Below are 18,603 nucleotides of genomic sequence, written 5' to 3'. Positions count from 1 at the left end.
ATGATATATAATGTTTATTATTCGACAGCTAAACCCTAAAATATTTCTGAAATTATGAGCTACAAACAATTTAAAAAGTATTTAAAATGCCCCATTTTTTAGGGCTTATATTTTTATTTCCTTAAATTTTTAACATAAAACCATAGCTGGAAAGGTTTTTAACCTTCTAACTAAGGGCTCATGCGGGTTACTTCAGGAATTCCCAAAAGATATTCCATGGGAATCAGACATTTGGTTTCAGAAATATTTTTGAAAAGTCTATGAGACATAACTCTTAATCCTTATGTGTTGCATAGCTTGCCCATACTAATTTTAATTTTTAGTGAAAGGATATACAGTTTCATTTGTAAACAGGGAAATATCAAAGCTGAAAGTTTTAGAGAAAAACTAACAAATTTGAAAACCCAACAATTTTGATTAATGTTTCCTCTTTCCTTTTCTCCCATCAACTGTAATATCTTTTGTTTTGACAAGCAGTCACCCTCTATGAATAATTTGTTGTCAACATTCAATTTTTTGCTGAAATAATATTTTTATGGAAACCTTTCAGTCAGCTGTAAATACATTTGCTATTTTAAAGAAAAGAGGAGGCCACATTCTGAATATTTCCACAGCAGGAATGTGTGTTCCAGCATCTTTCCTCAAGACAGTATCCTCATGCCTGAGGTTTATTGGCAGCCTTAGATATCTCTAATATTGTTTAGTACTAAACTTACACTGAACACTTATGATTAGAGAAATGGAAGCAGACCCTGAAGGCATTTATTTGTGGAAAAAAAAATCTTCTTTGCTGTACTAAATTGAAGCCCCTGAGCTACCTGAGATTACAGAAAAATACCTGTGAACAGTGTTTTGTTCCACTAAAAGGTGTTTCAGAACAAACTTTCACTTTTACCAAATTAAATTATATCCTTCAGTGTTCATATTTTTCCCTAGTCTGGCTGAGACTTCAACCACACTGTTCACTGTGGCTTCCAGATTCCAGAACCCATTCACACAATTCCTCAGCCAAATCCCTCTGTGCGACAGCGTCATGCCAAGTTATTCTGCATAATTTTATTTATTAAAATGGAAAATATAGGTGACAAGGAACCCAGGAAATCGTTCCAATTAATTTCACTGTGGTGAGAGCCCCCAGAGCTGGATACCCAGGGAGGTCAGGTGGGGCAGAGCCCAAACACAGCCTTATGTTTGTGCCTGTCCAGGAGATGTTTCCCAAATGCCCTCTGGAGGAACACATGAAGGCAGAAGGACAGGCACAATCAAACCTCTGTGCTGGAGATTTGGGAAGAAGCAGGGTGGGAAGCCCTTCCTATTCCTCCTTTTTGTGCAGGATGGGGACAGCCAGTCTGTGAGCTGCACCATCTCTGTTCCTCCACAGCACTCAGCTCCTGGTGAGGGACAGCAGGAAGAGAGAGGCAGCACCTGGACTTTGCACTTTAGGAGCCTCTCAAAGGGATGAGGTGAGATTCCCTTCCTGTCCCCTGCTTGGGCTGTAAGAGCTGCAAGAGGTCCTCTGCTGGACCATGGGCTACATTCATCTCAGCCACAGAGCTGGGGAGAAAACAAAGAAACTAAATAATAAATCCATCAATGAATTTCAGTAATAGAAAAATAAAAGAGATTCACTAGCCTCTCCTCTTACACACAGGTAGGTCAGAGGGCTTATTAAGAACATCTGCTCCATTCCTCTGGCCCTAATGGAGATATTTATGGAGGAAGAAATGCAATTGTGGGGTCTCAGGCACCCCACTCTGCCCTGAGCAACAGATTCTAAGTGTGCCTCAGGGTGTCTCAACAGGCTGGTGGACAGGCTGTGCTGTCCACACCCAGCTGCAGGGACCTGGAGGCCTCTTTGGGCTTATGGAAGGACAGGACTAAGCATGAGACCCTGTTTTTGTTTTACATTCACATCCCCCAGCCCAGCAGATCCAGATGGCAGCCCTGCAAGTGGCACAAGCACTTGGAATTAGAGTGCCAAGTCACAAACCCAGCATCCAAACTCCACAGCTTTGTGCTGAGAGAACCAAGCAGAAACCACGTCCATATTGGTCTGGCTTCAATGTTAGAGGCTGACAGGAGCCCTGTGTTTGGGTTCATCTGCCTGCTGTTGGTTTCCATATTGGTTTGGATTCAATGTTAGAAGCATGACAGGAACCCTGTGTTTGTGTTCATCTGCCTGCATCCAAACATGCAAAGGATGTTTGCACCCAAACAAACAAGGATGAAAGTTTTCATCTTTGCACCCAAACGAGCCTGGGCTGAACTGACATCCTGCAGCTCTCCAGAGCAAAGATCCTCCACAAATCCAGAAAACTCCAACCAAAAGGAGCAAGGAGCTGACCTCACTGCCTGTTTTGCTTCTTCTCTTTCAAGCTTTTTCTCAGCTCTAGCCACGCTCAGAGGCTGCTTGATAGATGAGAAGGCTGCAGCCACCTTTGGGTGCCCACCTTTCTTTCCATCACCCTGGTGCTCAGCCACAGGCTGGTGTTGGATGTTCTCCTCACAAACCTCCTGGGCTGTGGTGCATTGCATGAGAGGGACAGTGCCTCTGTGCCAGCATCCAAACTCCACAGCTATGTGCTGAGAGAACCAAGCAGAAACCACGTCCATATTGGTTTGGATTCAATGTTAGAGGCATGACAGGAACCCTGTGTTTTTGTTCATCTGCCTGCATCCAAACATGCAAAGGATGTTTGCACCCAAACAAACAAGGAGGAAAGTTTTCATCCTTGCACCCAAACCAGCCTGGGCTGATCTGATGTCCCCTGGCTCTCCAGAACAAAGATCCTCCACAAATCCAGAAAACTCCAACTAAAAGGAGAAAGGAGCTGACCTCACTGCCACGTCAGCTGGCAGTTTTTCTTCTTCTCTTCCAAGCTTTTTCTCAGCTCCAGCCATGCTCAGAGGCTGCTTGATAGGTAAGAAGGCTGCAGCCACTTTTGGGTGCCCAACTTTCTTTCCATCACCCTGGTGCTCAGCCACAGGCTGGTGTTGGATGCTCTCCTCACAAACCTCCTGGGCTGTTGTGCATTGCATGAGAGGGACAGTGCCTCCATCCCTCTGTGGCCAGCACACCAGGAACTCCATCTCCACCTCAGCATACCTGCTTGATCCCTGGGCAGACCCAACCCCTCTTTATCCCCAGATGACCTCTCTGTACCAAAAAGGCAATGGCCAGATGTTGTTGCAGGCCCCCAGCTGGGTAATAATTAGCACTGACTCCATCATTCCAGAAGGCTGATCCATCCCTTTATTATACTATACTTATTAAGAAACCCCTCACCCTTACAGACAGTCACGACACAGCTGGACCCAATTGGTCCTTGGATCCAAACACCATCACCATTGGCTAATTAAGAAATCACCCTTTGGTAAACAAATCTCCATAACACATTCCACATGTTCACAACAACAGGTGCAGCAAGTGAAGATAAGAATTGTTTATCATTCTTTTCTCTGATCTTCTCACAGCCTTTCCCAGGATGATGCTTGGCAAAGTTGTGCGTTGCTCTTTGTGATGAGAGAGCTGCTGCCACAGCCAGACAAGGCAAACAGGCAGTCTTTCTCCCTTCTGAAAACTCCCACCTGTTTGGAGTGGTGTAAAATACACATTTTTATATGACTGCAGTTTACAAATTCCTCCCCTGCACAGCTGGTCAAAGGATAGTGAGCTAAAAAGCTTTTTAGGCAATGCCTTTGACCATCAGACAGAATGTTGTGAATTAATTCTGAGCAATGATTAGCTCAGTAACACTTCTGAGAAATAGTTCTTATGGATTTTTCAAAAATTTTAATATGGATTAGGGTGTACTTTTTTTTTTTTCAACTAAAAGGTCAGATTTGAAAGGAGCAAATGTGATGTATATCTCCAGAAAGCTTTAAATATCAGGAACAGATGTATGAGAAATCAGCCTCTTCCTAAGCACAGTATCTAATGAAATTTGGGAAGGCCTTATTTTACTCAAAATTTCTGTAGGGCTGGGTCCTTTTTTCAGCTTTGCTCTGTGTGTGTGTGTGCATGGGCAGACTTCTGGAAAGTTCTGCATGCCTTTATATAAATACACAAACAATGGAATGGGATCTGTAAGGGTGCCACGTGCTGTGCCAAGTGAGGAGCTGCCAGTTAGGAAAGCCTCAGGACAGCACTGGCATCATTTGTATAAATGGTTTTACGTTTTTCAAAGGTGGGTGAAATGGCAGGACTCACACATCATGAAACTGGAGAAGCTCAGCATAGGCATTAGTGTATGTGTGGTGTTCTATAGTGTAATTAAATGTAAACTTCCACCTTTTATATAGATATAATTATAGTGTAATTAAATGTAAACTTCCACCACTTTGGATCCATAATAAAAACAGAAGCAATACTGACTCAGAGTTTTTGTATGTGCATGTAAGACACAATTCTGAAACATCAACAGGGGAAAAAAAACCAACCCAAGCCCAGCTTACCAGCACATCAGGTAATTAGAAATCTCAAAAAACATGAATGGAAATTTCAGCAAAGGAAATGACTTTGCATATTCCTCAGTTTTAAGCACAGAGACCCTCTCAACACTGTTATCTGGAGGTGTTGCTGGGTACATAATAAAAATATGTGTGCATGTGTGTGCACACACACCCCAAAGGGAGAATGTCTTTGTGTATGTATATAAAATACATACATAAATAAATACACTTCTGAATTTTATTTATAACTGAATGTGAATATTTCAAGAAGGAGAAGAAGAAGGAGGCCCCTGGAAATTACAGGCCTGTTAGGGACATTTCAGTGCCTGGAAAAGTTATGGAGGAGATTATTCTGGGAGGTATTGAAAAACACCTTAAAGAGAATTCAGTCTTTGGTCACAGCCAGCAAAGCCTCATGAGGGCAGAGTCCTGCTTATCAAACCTGATTTCATATCATGACAGGGATTGATCAAGGGATTCCCACACTGTTGATCAAGGGAAGCCAGTGGATTTAAGGATTTTGGATTTTGATGGAAGTGACACCCCTGGTCCCACCCAGGCAGTGCTTTGGCTTCAAGAGAACTTGTTGAGGCTCATGGGTATGGATTGTGTAATCAAGGCTTTCCTGTACATCTTTGAAAAGTCTGTGCTTCTGTAAAACTGTAGGCAACATTTGCATACATAACAAGTTGTGCCTGATGTGAGTGTAGTCCCCACACCACACCCCAAAACATCTCAGAGATGAACAGCACTGTCCAAAGATGTTGAATCTGAGCACCAGCAAAATTAATTTAGCAAATGATCTTTATTAAGTTTAACCTTAATTAATTTAATTACGTAATTATTTTCACATGACCACATGAAACTTAAATTTTCATTGAAAATTTCAGGATAACATGAAATAAACTGAATATGGCATGACAATAAATAACTGAAAAAATAATGTACTGATTGCTTCACTCATTTTCAAATTAACTCAATGCACTCCTATATTTCTTGTTTTGTCCCTGTCTCCAGTTCCTCACACAGCAGGACTGTGGGATAAGAATTTTGTCAGGGAAGATGGTCTAGGCCTGCTGGACTGCATGTATTTTGCATGTAATGAGCTGGAAATTTTTTGCCCCACAACTTCTGTCACTTTTTTCCACTTCACTACCCTGTGCTCTTCCACTTCTTGAGGTTTCATTTCTCTCTTGCCTCCACTCTGCTCCTCAGCTCTGTGTTCTCTCTCCTGCTGTTCCCTAGATTCTACCACTCACATGCACTCATCCAAGGAGGAGTCCCTGTTCTTCTCCTCTGCATCCCTAAGCAAGGGACCTTTGCCTCCCCCTGGGTTTTGTAGCTCCTCACCCTTTCTGACACTGAATTCTTTTTTCTATGTCTTGTCTCTCGTTTTGTTTGTCTTTTCATATTCAGTTCACAATCTTGTCAGTGCTGCAAAAGCACTTTATTTCTACTCCCTAAGTAGGCATGGAAATTTTCAGGGCTGTATAAATGCATAATAATCAATAATCATAATGACATCACATTAAAATTCAAGCCTACAGTGTCAGCAACTACTGTAAGAGAAGTAATTTACAGAGGTTACACGCACAGAACTTTGCTGAAACTTGGTAAGGGGATTAACTAAAAGAATTCCTTATTGGGAAGTTACTAATTATTTGCTGTGGATAAGTACAATCTGGTATATCATTATCTGAAATTGCCTTGTAAACACCGTGGTCTGAACTAAAAATCAATCCAACTGAATGGGATGGGATTTAGGTGCCAAGGCACCCAATGCCATTTCCAATGGTCCAGGGTATGACACTCAACAGGCAACTACTGCTCCATGTGGACATGAATTTCAGGAGTTCCTGTGCCCTCACTGACTGCTCCATGTGGGTTCCTCTCCTACCCTGCACATCTAAAATGACATTCCCCATCCATGTTAAGGCAATCAAGTTCCAGGCTTGTGCCCTCAGGTCATCAGCCCTGATTTCTGAACTGAAATGTAAAACTCTAAAACATTCTCCCTAAGAATAGCCTTGAATTCAGCATCACACTGAGATAAAGTGATGAAGGAGAATTCCTTTGATGTCGACTTTGCAGTTAGTTTGCAATCCCTTTACTCTTGGAAGTGTAAAATTACAGAAGAAAACCAGACTGGAAGTGAGTTAAAGGTTATAAATACCTGGTGTCAGGAGTATGACAGAGGTGACAATCAGCGAGCAGATAACGAGAATAACAAGTAAGGCAATTGCAATTCCTTTCCAGTTCCTTTGAGGAGGATTACTCCCCACCAGCTCCTAGAAACATCAAAAGAAGATGAACATTTAGAAAAGGGCACTTAGACAAGGAAACAAGCACAGGATCCAGACAGCAACGTCTGCAGATCTACACCCTGTGACCACAGTGGGTGACGCCCTTGAGCCAAATACAGTTCAGGCTCTTATAATTCATGGTGCCATTAACTGAATTCATCCCAAATAATTATACAGCAAATAAATGCAATGTACCCACAGGTGGCTCAGCAGTGGAACCCACACTCCCCATTACCTCCTGGCACACAGGCACCAGCCCCCATCCCAGCACTCATCCAAACTCACTCATCAACGCCGATTTCCTACCAACCCTCATTAAGGCTGGGAATGAGGAGCTTTACAGTAACCTTCAAGAGACTTTCATAATAAGATGTCAGAGAAGCATACAGGAAGATAAATAATTCACAGGGGCATGCATAGAGATAAAAATCAATAAGGATATCCCCCTGGTGAACTTTCCTGCCTTCCCAGAAAACATGACATCTCCTCAGGGCATTCTGCATGCACTCCTAGGTTGGTAGGTCTGAGGAATTGAAGACAGGCTTCTTGTCTAGCATATACATTAAATCTAATCACATCCTTAAAACTTCAGGATAAAACCTCCATCACCACTCACTGATTAGCTCTGACTGCACCATATGTTCTGCCTCTGATGTACACAGCAGCCCTGCTCTCAGGACTGAGGTTTTTATGAAGCGCTGTGTTCGCATTCACAAGATCTTAAAAATTTATTCCACTTTCCTGTGTTTTGCTGGATTCCTCTTAGCATTTGGCACTATATGTGGTTTCATGCATGCATTGAAGCACCCACAGGAACTGTATGAAATATTAGTGCACTCAGCTTTTCTGGGAGGCTGAATTCACTCAGGGGATCTGGTCACAGCCAGAACAACTCTGGATGCTCCTCCTCCTTGTGAAACTCATCTATTTCAGTTTTTTTGCCTCATTTCCTTTATTATGAGGGATGGTGTGTCTAAAACAGAGCTGCTGGTACTTCTTTAAAAGACTATTTTCTTTCCATTTTAAATTTTTTATGAAAACAAAAAGCTTTCTAGTAGATTCAGTTCTTCTGTTATTCAGAGTTTGCTTTAACTGAATGTGAATATTTCTGTTTCCTATACACAGCAACAAGACTGGAAAAGAGAAGTCAGGCAAACCTCACTGTTTTGTTTTCAGAAAATTCTGGGAAATATTTTTTTTTTTACCTTTCCCTAGAATTCATTTTACAGAAAAAAAAATGTCTAGAATCTGTTTCTATATGTTTGAGGATCTAGCCACTACAGAAGCTATAAATCTGCAATGGAAAGCCAAGTTTGAGGTATTAAACACCTAATGAACTCCATCATCTATTCTAATTCAGGAAAAGACATGAGGCTTCTCTTCCTTCTGGCAAAGAGGGGTAGAGGTGAGAACAGCCTCCCTTCCTTGTCTCCCTTTGTTTGTACTTGGCTTTCTATTTGAATTGAAAAATAATTAGAAGGAACAAATTTATAGCTACTATTGTTACTGGAGAAAAATTTGAAAAGTAGGTCAGGAGCTTTGAGAAACGTAATTTTGGCATCAAGCAAGCAGAATAAATACTTTCATTCCTACAGATTTTTTACCCTAAATATGAATACAAATGTTAATCAATTTAGTCTTCCAATGCCATTTTTAGGAAACTGTTATGATCTCCAATTTTCAGGTGACGCAAAAAAGCACAAGAGGCACAAGAGGCACTAAAGTCTGTGGCTTACCAAGGGGAGGAAATTTATAAATAAGCAAGGGAAATAATGCAGGGTTTCTCAGATAGTGGCAGAAATATTCTTTCTTTCACATCAGGGTACAGGAGGGTCTAAAGAGAAATGGGAGAACTGTGGAGAAGCAGGTGAGAAACCCAGCCAAGCCCTCAGAGTGTCCTGGGACAGAGGTAAATCACTGACAGTGTAAAAGAACTGATGGCAACAGTCCTGAAAATAATCTAACACTGTCACCACAAATGGTCAGAAATTTTAAAAATGAATAAAAAATTAGTTCATGGACTTGAGTAACATCTACAAACCCAGATGTAGTTCAAGAGCTTAATAACACCTTGCATGAAGTGTGATTTTCCCATCCATGAGTCCCAGTGTGACAGAAATCCACACACATACTTGAGTGTTCAGGACAGCTGTACTTGCACTGAATCCATTATCAAGTCAATCCCATTAATTCTCCAGGCATTCAATCAATATTTGAGCAAAATCTCAACCAAAAAAATACAGTGAATTTCTAGTGTGTCAAGAGGAGGAAAGCTATTCATAAGCAAAATATTGGGGTTTAATACACTGCAAAGAAATAGAAAAGAACATTTTCACTTTCTTTTAAAAATTCTGTCAGGAAATTTCCCTCGGTAAAAAGCAAGGAGAGATAAATGAGTTTTCAAAGAAAGACAAACAGCTTCATTCAGCACAGGTTTGGAAAGCTGCTCTTTTGTTCTCAGTCATTTGAAGTCTCTTTAGATAGAATCACTTACAGCAAAACTGCAGACACATCACACCATATTCATGATAGCACCTCAGATTATTCCTTCTGGATTTCTGTTAATTCCAGAGGGTGTTGCTGTGTCACTGTGACCATCTTTTACCTCCAGGGGCTTACAGCTCCACCAGCCTGTGATACCCCCTGCCCTTGGCAGCAAACCCCCACCCTTCCCTGGGATTTCTCAGCAGCAGGCATCACTGCTCAGGGGAGCCTCTGCACTTGGGACTGAAGCCAGGAAGGTGTTCAATTCTGCCCTGGGCAGGTACTGATTCAAGCACATAAATGATGTCCTTGAAGAGGCAGCTCAAAGGGTGCATTTCCAGCACAGAGCTCAGAACTGAAATTTGCCTGGTCCTGAAAGACTCAGCTTGCAGATAAACATGAGATCTAAACTGACCAGCAAGCAGATGCCTTTGTGTTGATCCTAAAGGTACCAAATTTGGGGTTCATACTGAAATCTGAGCATATGACACAAAGGGAAATAAACCAAGCACATATGGTTTCTGCTCTGATGAAAAGAACATGAAAGAAAACATTGAAGTCACTCATCAGCAGGAACCACCTCCTCTCTGCCTCACATGAAGCACTAACACATCCTCCTGACCTCTGCAAGCAAGCTAAAGCCCTTCAGCCTGGTTTTCTCCTTTTTCTCCTTTGCTGCTTGTTTTTCACCTCCTTCTTCCTATTACATGAAAACTAAATTTATTTTGGATTTGGAAAGTGAACCAGGTGTTTCCACAGGTTTTTACATAAGCACATTTCATTGATGCTGCATATTAAAACCTGCAAATGCTACACACCTACATATTCATTTGTGATTGAAAAACCTCACTAGCCACCTGTGAAGTTGATTTTGGAGCCATTAATCTAGACATCTTCGGTATTTTAAGACTCTAAAATACAGATCCAAGGTGACATATTTTCCTGCCTGTGAAGAATCACTGTGTTGACATGTTATGGATGAAGGCTGGATGTGCTCCAACCCAAGATGCTGTCAACAAAATTATTCCTGGCATGTTTATTTGAAACCTGCCAAAAGCCTGCCAGCACAGTGGTCATATTACAATAATATAATGGCTTCTTAAAACAACTCATAAAGCACAACTTCTTTTTTCTTTTTTTAATAACCGTGTCTGTATGGCTGAAGGACAATATAGACATCACTTGTGAAGTATAGGTATTATTTAATAAAAATAATACATCCTGGACCAAAATCTTTGAAGTGTCAGCAGTGAAATAGTCATGGTTGTCCTCTTAGGCTTTTTCAACACAGAGCTGCCACTTTTGTGCAATAACAATAAATCCCAGTTGTGTGTTATATGAAATGTTATATGAAATTGATACATTCCAGACACAGGTGCTGGATTTAGAGGTTCCATGCAGAAGCAGGTGACACTGGGCCATGGAGACTGAGCTCTGGACTCAGTTATACTGGTGTAAATCTGAAGCAAAAGACAAAAGAAAATCCAATGAATTAATGGTATGGAATAAAAGCAGGTGCAAGATGTTTTGTTGGCTTCAGAGGTGGCACAATGGGGATTTATAATTTTTTAATTATAATAATTAATAGTAATTTTGTAGTTTTCATACTCCCTACTCTTGCAAGCTCTGTTTCTTTCTTCTTTTTGATTTATTTCTAATTTTTGACCTTAAATATTACACTTATAAATACAGGAAAGAAATATTCTTCTAACAAGCTTGTTAACACTGTTAATTGAAAAATGTGTATTATACCTTTCACTCATGCCACCTGGCTCTGAATTAGGACTTCTGCCTGATGAAATGTGAGTGACTGTTGTTGTCAGCAACTCAGCTTATCAAGCCCAGAACATGGCACAGAATAAAAATAAAATTTTGTCCAAGACAAAAAACTCCTGTGAAGTTCAGTGGAAAAATAATCTTGTTGTTAATTAGTTCTTTATAATACAAAATTGTAGCAAATTATACCTGCTGAATAGTACAACAAATGAGCTGAGGAGTGGGTAACCCATACAGTTATTAGATTATTAACCTTATGTTGCAAAAATGAAACACTAATTGCAATGATAATGGCAGTAAACTGAATGAATTGCAGTGGTTACAGCAGGAGGTTCACTGAGACTCCTGGTTATTCTGCTGATTGATACTGCATTACTGTCTCATCACAATCCTCCTGCCTGGATCCTCCTCTGCTCCCCTACCTTGAACCTAGGATGGAGGTTCTTCATGGGCAGGAAGCATTTTTGATACCCTGCTTGGCACAGAGGGAACCTCAGTCACTACAGAATTTAGGAAGTATCATAACACAGATAAACAATAATAAGCATGTAACTGCATCCCTCTCACCTCTGAAGTCAAGCTGAGTTACTCTTGCTTGGGGATATTTTATTTATTTTCTTTCCTTTCCTTCTCCTCCCTCCTTGCCTCCCTCCTCTCTGCTGCTGCAGACCACCATGGGCTGGAGTGTGATGCAGAATAACAACCAGGTTCCAGACAGACACAGAGCCTGAGCCCCAGGCTACAGAAACTCTGTTGTTCAGGTGCTAAAGGGGACACTTCAGAGCGAGAGGAATAAAAACTTGCTCTGTTTTTACAAATGAGGCATGGCATGTACGTGGGCTTTCCTGCAAAACCCCAACAGAAATAAGAGGGATAAAACCATCTGCCTGTTGTGGTGATGAAAGACAACTATGTTATGTTTTTCTTCATCTTCTGTTGATGCTTTTGCTAATAGGGAGCAATGATTTAAGCAACAGTAGGCAACATCTTTGCTGCCTACTCGCCAGCACTGTGAGACAAACCTTTTACCCTGCACACAGTGCAGCACATTCCCCTGCCCAGCATTTCTGGGAGGCTCTTTTATGAATGCCCTAAAGCCATTCTGTTTGCTTCCATCTCCTCCCACCATTATCTGCAAAGTGCACGCAGGCAAGTGTTCAGAGGCTGGGCACCAATGGTGAGTTTGAAAACGAGTGGGGAAAAGGCTGTACCCAAACCACTCAGCTCCCCAGGAATTTAAACCTTGCATGTTTTCTGCTTTGGTAGAGCTTTCGGTCCAGCCTGTTTCTATTACAAAGCCAGTAGAAGAAAATGAATGCCATCTGCATCCCACACACCTCAGTGTAGCTTTAACAGATGACAAGTCTTCCACAGTTTGGAGCAGAAGGCACCAGATCCTCAGTTAGCATTGACTGACACAGATCATTGGCTCCACTGGAGCCCTGCCAGTCTCTCAGCTACAAATGAAACCCAGTGCTGTTGCTAAGTTAAAAGAAAAATAAATCTGTAAAATGATTTAAATCCAGTAATATCTGGAATTCCTAGCTGTTTTAGATTGCAGAAATGGATATTTAATAACTTCCCATTATTTTTTTATAAGCATCATGATGAAATGGTTTTGGATCACCTCCAGACCCTGCAGTACTAAAAGGTTAATTTAGATTCTCTGTGTTTTGAACTGGCATTTCACATGACTTTTGTACCCAAGTAGAATTACCACACTACAACACCTTCCTATGCCCTTCCAGCATATGTAAACAAGCACCACTGCCATTTGAAACATTCCCAAATTATTTCTAGTGCTTCAGGACAGAGCGACTCCATGGAACTTTCAAAATAAATGAGAAGCTTGGAACGTGGACTCTGAAATCCTGCCAGAAGCCTGGTCTCAAGGTGACAAAATTCAAGCTGCAAACATCATCTGAACCTGTTGCACCATGAGTGGTTCCAGCCAGAGGCACAGTCACACTCTGACCATGGCCAGGAGGAAGGAAATGGAAATACTGCACCTGTGTATGGCAGAGGACATATGTGACTACAGATATTTTTAGCCAAGAAATGTGTTGTCGTTGATTTAATGTCATTTATTAATGTCCTTCATTTCCCCCCATTAGCTTGGTTCATTCTGGTGCTGTAACCCAGATGTTTTTATAGCACCTGGCACAGTGGGACTGTAAATCCTCTCAGGGGCCCTTAACCACTACTGTAATTCAAATCATAATTAAAGACCTATTCCCAGTACTGACAGAGCCCATAAAATCAACAGCATTTCTTTGATTTTATTTCAGTGTTTGATATAAGCACACACATTAACCTGCAAATCATCTCCTGCAGTGAAATATCTGCCACGCCACCAGCAAAACTCGCTTTGATGCTTAGGATTTTATTCCAGAGGAAGAAATGTGTGTTCCCCAAATCCATGAAAAGACCAAATGCCATAGATTGTATCACTGATCCCTATGCCACAGCACTTGCCTAGCTCCAGGTTTTCCAGCACAATGCTCTCACAGCCTGACTCCCTGCAAAGCCAGCCACAGCACACAGGAGCCCTGAGACAGCTCCCACCCGTGCAGAAAGCACCTGCAAAGAGCGCTGCTGCCAAGGCAGGCCAGGGGGGCATCTCCCTACTCCTTTTCTCCTTTCCATAATTCTTCTTTCCTTGAAGAATTATGATCTCAAGAAACAGGAAAAGAAGCTTTCCTGAAAGATTTGAGAGCTTGGCAAAACAACCTCTCAGCTTTTTTGCCCCCACTAATCCTAACAAAATGGCATTCTGCTTACATTTGTAAAGAGGCAATTGCAATTTTTAGTGAAACTGTATTTCGGTTAAAAAAAAAAAAAATTATTCAATTTATTGTGGCAGTGGGGGTTTGAAGATATTTGGTCTCAACGTCAATTTATCACTCTGAACACCAAGAAAGAATTTGTGATAAGGGAAATAGTGAGGTGTTTAATCCCCCTGGACAGAAGACAGCATTAAAAATTTCGTTCAATGTTACATTTTATAAATTCCTAGGCTTTTTTATTACTTAGTTTACAAATAATTTTGTTTCTAAATGGTACAGGAAGGAAAACATTAGGCAAAAAATGTTTAATTCCTCAATAATTTGCTTGGGAGCAATGTGAGGAAGAGCTAAGAAGACAGCCAAGATTTGAGGTCAGTGTGCTGCAGAGACAGTGGGAAGAGGAATATGAAATCCATATGTAGAGCAGGGGGTGGGGGACAAAATGGATTTTACACAACTTATTTTCAAGTACCAGTCATTTACAGTTTTGAAAAAGACAAATTGTTTCATGCATGGATGTTTCAATGCAGTTGCATAATTCATCATTGTACTAATATTTATATGAAAATGGTACTTATAATTTTACCTTTAAGGGATAATATTACTGTGTTTCTGTTGTTTCTAGGATAAAGTCATTTTTCTATGTAGGTCTCAAATGTTGCATTTAGCCAAGATTTTAAATAAAGTTATGGAAAGAATATTCTTTGATATAATTTTAACTGAGTCAAACAATGGAAAAAGAATGTGTGAGTGCCTGCATTTTACACAATTCTTTTAGATGAAAAGACATTAGAAGATATGAGAGCAGGATCCAGAATGGAGGCTCTTCTCTCCAGCCTGCACAGACCAGAGTGTTTGCTTAGTCTCTGTCCCCTTCATCTCATCTCTTTAAAATTTCATCCCTGGTTTCACAAGTAAATTCAAACCAGTAAATAAAGTCACCCAAAATCTGTTCTCTTGTCCCAAGGGTGATTGGCTGTGCCCTCCTCTCACCCAAAAGCCAAACCCTTCAATACTGGAGTGCAGCACAACACCACCACAACTTTAGCAAAACAGGCCCACTCTGTACATCAGCTTCTTCTGCAGCATTCCTGGGACAGTCCTGCTATAATGGGCCAAAACCACACCTGGGTGTCGCCCTGTTCTTTTAAATTTCTTCCAAGCCTTCTGATGTTTACATTTTTGAAATGGAGTTTCTCACGCACTTTTCATGTAAATAATGATTGTTTTGCTTTCCTTTCTGGAGGAGGAGAGACTTGATGGACTGTTGGTTTGACCAGTGTGGTTAGAGAGGTGGCAATTTCATCCTCCAATCCATGGTCACTTTTAGAATTCTATAAATATCGAGTTCCATAAATAAACGTGCCTTTTTTGCCTTGGCCATCTCAGCACGTGAGTGTCGTTCATTTTGTGTCATATTGCGACACCTGGGAGCACACTGACCAACCACACCAGTGATCCCCTGTGGTCAGTGCTCCCCACCCTTCTGGGTTACCTCATCACAGAAATGCAGGCCTGAACTCCATCAGTATCCCAAAACCTTTGCATTAGTCCCCAAGTCCCCCCAGTTGTGTAATTCTTACAATTAAGGGAAATTTTTTGCTTGAGCCCACACTGTTACTCACACAGAAGTAAAGAGAGAGGCACACAACAGCAAAAGAACAGATTGTTTCATATATTTTATAATGCTGACTACTTCTTTCTGGCCAGCAGTGACCTGTGCTGACATCCATGGGCATCACTTGGATAATGAGGCAGAGTCCACAGGCTGTGAAATGCCCTCAAAGCAGCTGGGAGACACCTCACTTCTCCCAATGAGATTTGCTTGGGCATTTCTCAGATATTCTTGAACCAGAAACCACTTCATGAATGTCCTGATTTGATGTTCATGAAGTTGGTTTTTTTAAAAAGCTTAAATTTCCCCAGGCCCTTGTCCAGCACTATCTTAGGACAACTGTGGTTTGAAGAATTGCTGCTCTTTGAAGGGTGCTTGGGCTCTTGGCATGAAAAGGCAGCAGCTGGCCTAGCCCCAGTGCTGCTGTCAGGAAAAGTGACTCCAAGGTCTCCAAAGGTTTGTGAGTCTTATGCTTGGTCTGTTTTAATTGATTTGTGTTTTTGCTAGGGCTCTCACAGCACACTACAAGGCTTTGCAAAGTCATTTATTTTAATTTTCAAAACTTTCTGGTTGACAGGAAACACAACCAACAAACATGAAGTCATTTTTCCTCAGGAAAGCAAGATGCCAAATTTCCCACACTGAGTTAAGTGTGGCACAACACCACAGTAATGTGACTCCTTGTATAGAAAGAACATTTTTATTGCTCATTTTTCATTTGAAGGAGTTATCCTTAATTCAACACAATTCTGAGATTCAATAAGTAAATTACAGAATGAAATGGAAACACCCACATTCCCACTCAAAACGGAAATTAAATAAAAACAAGAAAAACTGATTAAGACACAAATTGCATTTTTTTCCCCTCTTGATGGTCTTCTATCATTTTATGAGGGTCACTGCCACCAGGGCCAACAGCAGTAAAACCACTGCATTTTCATGATAATTGGAAATTAAATAAAAACAAGAAAAACTGATTAAGACACAAATTCCATTTTTTTTCCCTCTTGATGGTTTTCTATCATTTTATGAGGGTCACTGCCACCAGGGCCAACAGCAGTAAAACCACTGCATTTTCATGATAATTTCTAAACTCCCTCAACAATTCATGTTACCATCTCAGGAGCACTGACAAAAACACCTCTTCTCCTGAGTCATGCAGGTGGTTTATTCAAAAATGCAGGGATATTATGGTAATAAACAGGGTGGAGGATTTGAAAAGAGAAAAATCACTCATACAGACTTGATGACTTATGTGTGACAGCTTCATTGCATCCCATGGAAAAACGCCCCAGAGATGGTAAGGAAAACAATGTCCTAGAAAGAAGTTTCTTCTCCACACTTCACCAACCTGTTAGTCTCATGGGAAGCAGGGTTTGGGTTCTGAAATTGAAGGGTTTATCAAACCCAGCAGGCAGAGCCATGGCCACATTTCCCTATGGAGATCAGCAGAGCTTTGGATCAATTTGTGATCTAAACACACATTATAAAGGCCCTCTGTCTTCATCTCCCTGTCCATCTCACTCATTCTTCAAGACCCAAAGACATCCTGAACTTGTGATGCTGAATGAGCCTTCCAGCACAGACCTCCCTACCCAGCACCCAGTCTGAGCCCTCTGATGGGGTGCTGCAGGCAGCACATTGCACCCTGCACCTCCTCAGAGCTGCTCAGGTCCTGAAATCCCTGCGGCTTCACCAAGATTCAGGCACAAGGATGCTCCTGAGGACTTTTGTCTTGGTGCCTCTCTTCACCTGATCCAAGTTAAAAGATAAAACTCCTCCACAACTGATAAAAGAGTTCAGAAGTGGTCAGACATGGGACAGAGACAGTAAATGACAGGGAATGGAATACTGGTACTTTTAAAGATAGATGGGCATTAGCACAGCCAGGAATTCATTTACCATGTGAAAAACCTATTCATAGCAGAATGGGAACTCTACCAATTAATACACTTCACAGATGTATCTCTTCAATAAGCAGAGTTACAGGGATCATTTCTCTTTGACACACACCATAAGGGAATGAAAAGGTTAATGTAGTGTATGTGAGAGCATTTTTAAAAATCAATTTAAGGGAATTTTGTCTGCTGTAAATTATGCTCTGGCACCAGGGAAAGCCATCAAACTCAAATTAACAAAAGGAACAAAAGAATTTAATCTAAAACTACATTATGATTGTATTGCTCATTGGTGCACACAAAAAAAGCAGCAACATACATTTCATTTTTACCTCCTTTGATTACAAAAAGGCTATTAAAAGTGAAAAATAATGTTGAACCATAATTAAAAGCAGGACTCTCCCTCCTACCAGCCTGCAAAGCACAACATTTTCTGTAATGCAATATAAAGTCATTTTGGTTAGGAAATCCATTTGTCAGCTCTCCTCACATCACCAGACTGTGACCCCTGTACCTCCTCCTGCACACACTTCTGTAATCTCAGAAAAAGCAGGGTTTGGCTTCTGAGCTCCAGGCTTCCCATTCAGCAGGACCTGACCTTGGCCTTGATACAGCTGAAGGTGTGAAGCTTCACTGGGCTCATGGCATCTCTCTAGAAGACCTGAAACAATTTTCACGTTTCCACTAATTTCAACTGGCAGAAGAGCAAACATCAGCTGAAATCCTGTTTTTTCAAGAGACCCAAAACAGTTCCTGTAACTTCATGGCACTGCCCCAGGCTCTCCTCTCCCCATTATCTGGCTTGCAAACTCTGGATTCCTCTCCCTACACTGGGTGTCTTCTCTCCATGGAGAGGACACAGAGCAGGACAGTGACATTCACTCTCAAAGCCACAGTCAGAACATGGCTTTGAAGTGACACAGCCCCACACCGTGTTTCTCAAAATTATCACCCATCACAGCCCTTGTGCTTTTCTCAAGTGACATTTGCTGTCACCAAGCTCAGGAATCGAAAGGACTGCAACATTTTATGGCACGTCCTGCGTCAACAGAATGAGGAGAGGACATGACACAACTGATCTGTGCTCTTCTCTCAGCTGCTGTGCTGGTTTCCAAAAGATACCACAGCACATGAAGGAACAGACAGAACCTGTGAGCTGCTCAGGATAAATTATTATTATTATTTATTTTCCTTCCATGGCACTAGCATAAATACCTTCTTCACTCCCCCTGTGTACTCAACAGCTTTCCACCACTGGAACTTCCCTCTGTAGAGAGCAGATAGTGGTC

At 41.3% G+C, this 18,603-nt stretch overlaps 1 protein-coding gene across 4 annotated transcripts in view; it reads right to left on the bottom strand.

Annotated features, from left to right (window-relative positions):
* DPP6 (dipeptidyl peptidase like 6) overlaps positions 1–18,603 on the bottom strand; it is a 570,302-nt gene that overhangs the window by 170,325 nt on the left and 381,374 nt on the right. For all 4 annotated transcript variants that reach the window (XM_077190535.1, XM_054634812.2, XM_054634797.2 and 1 more), the window contains exon 2: positions 6,626–6,740. In XM_077190535.1, coding sequence (XP_077046650.1) covers positions 6,626–6,740 — 115 coding nt within the window. The remainder of the gene's footprint in view (positions 1–6,625; positions 6,741–18,603) is intronic.

Source organism: Agelaius phoeniceus, chromosome 1, assembly GCF_051311805.1.
Source record: "Agelaius phoeniceus isolate bAgePho1 chromosome 1, bAgePho1.hap1, whole genome shotgun sequence".
Taxonomy (NCBI): domain Eukaryota; kingdom Metazoa; phylum Chordata; class Aves; order Passeriformes; family Icteridae; genus Agelaius; species Agelaius phoeniceus.
This window is presented reverse-complemented; position numbering and strand designations above follow the sequence as displayed.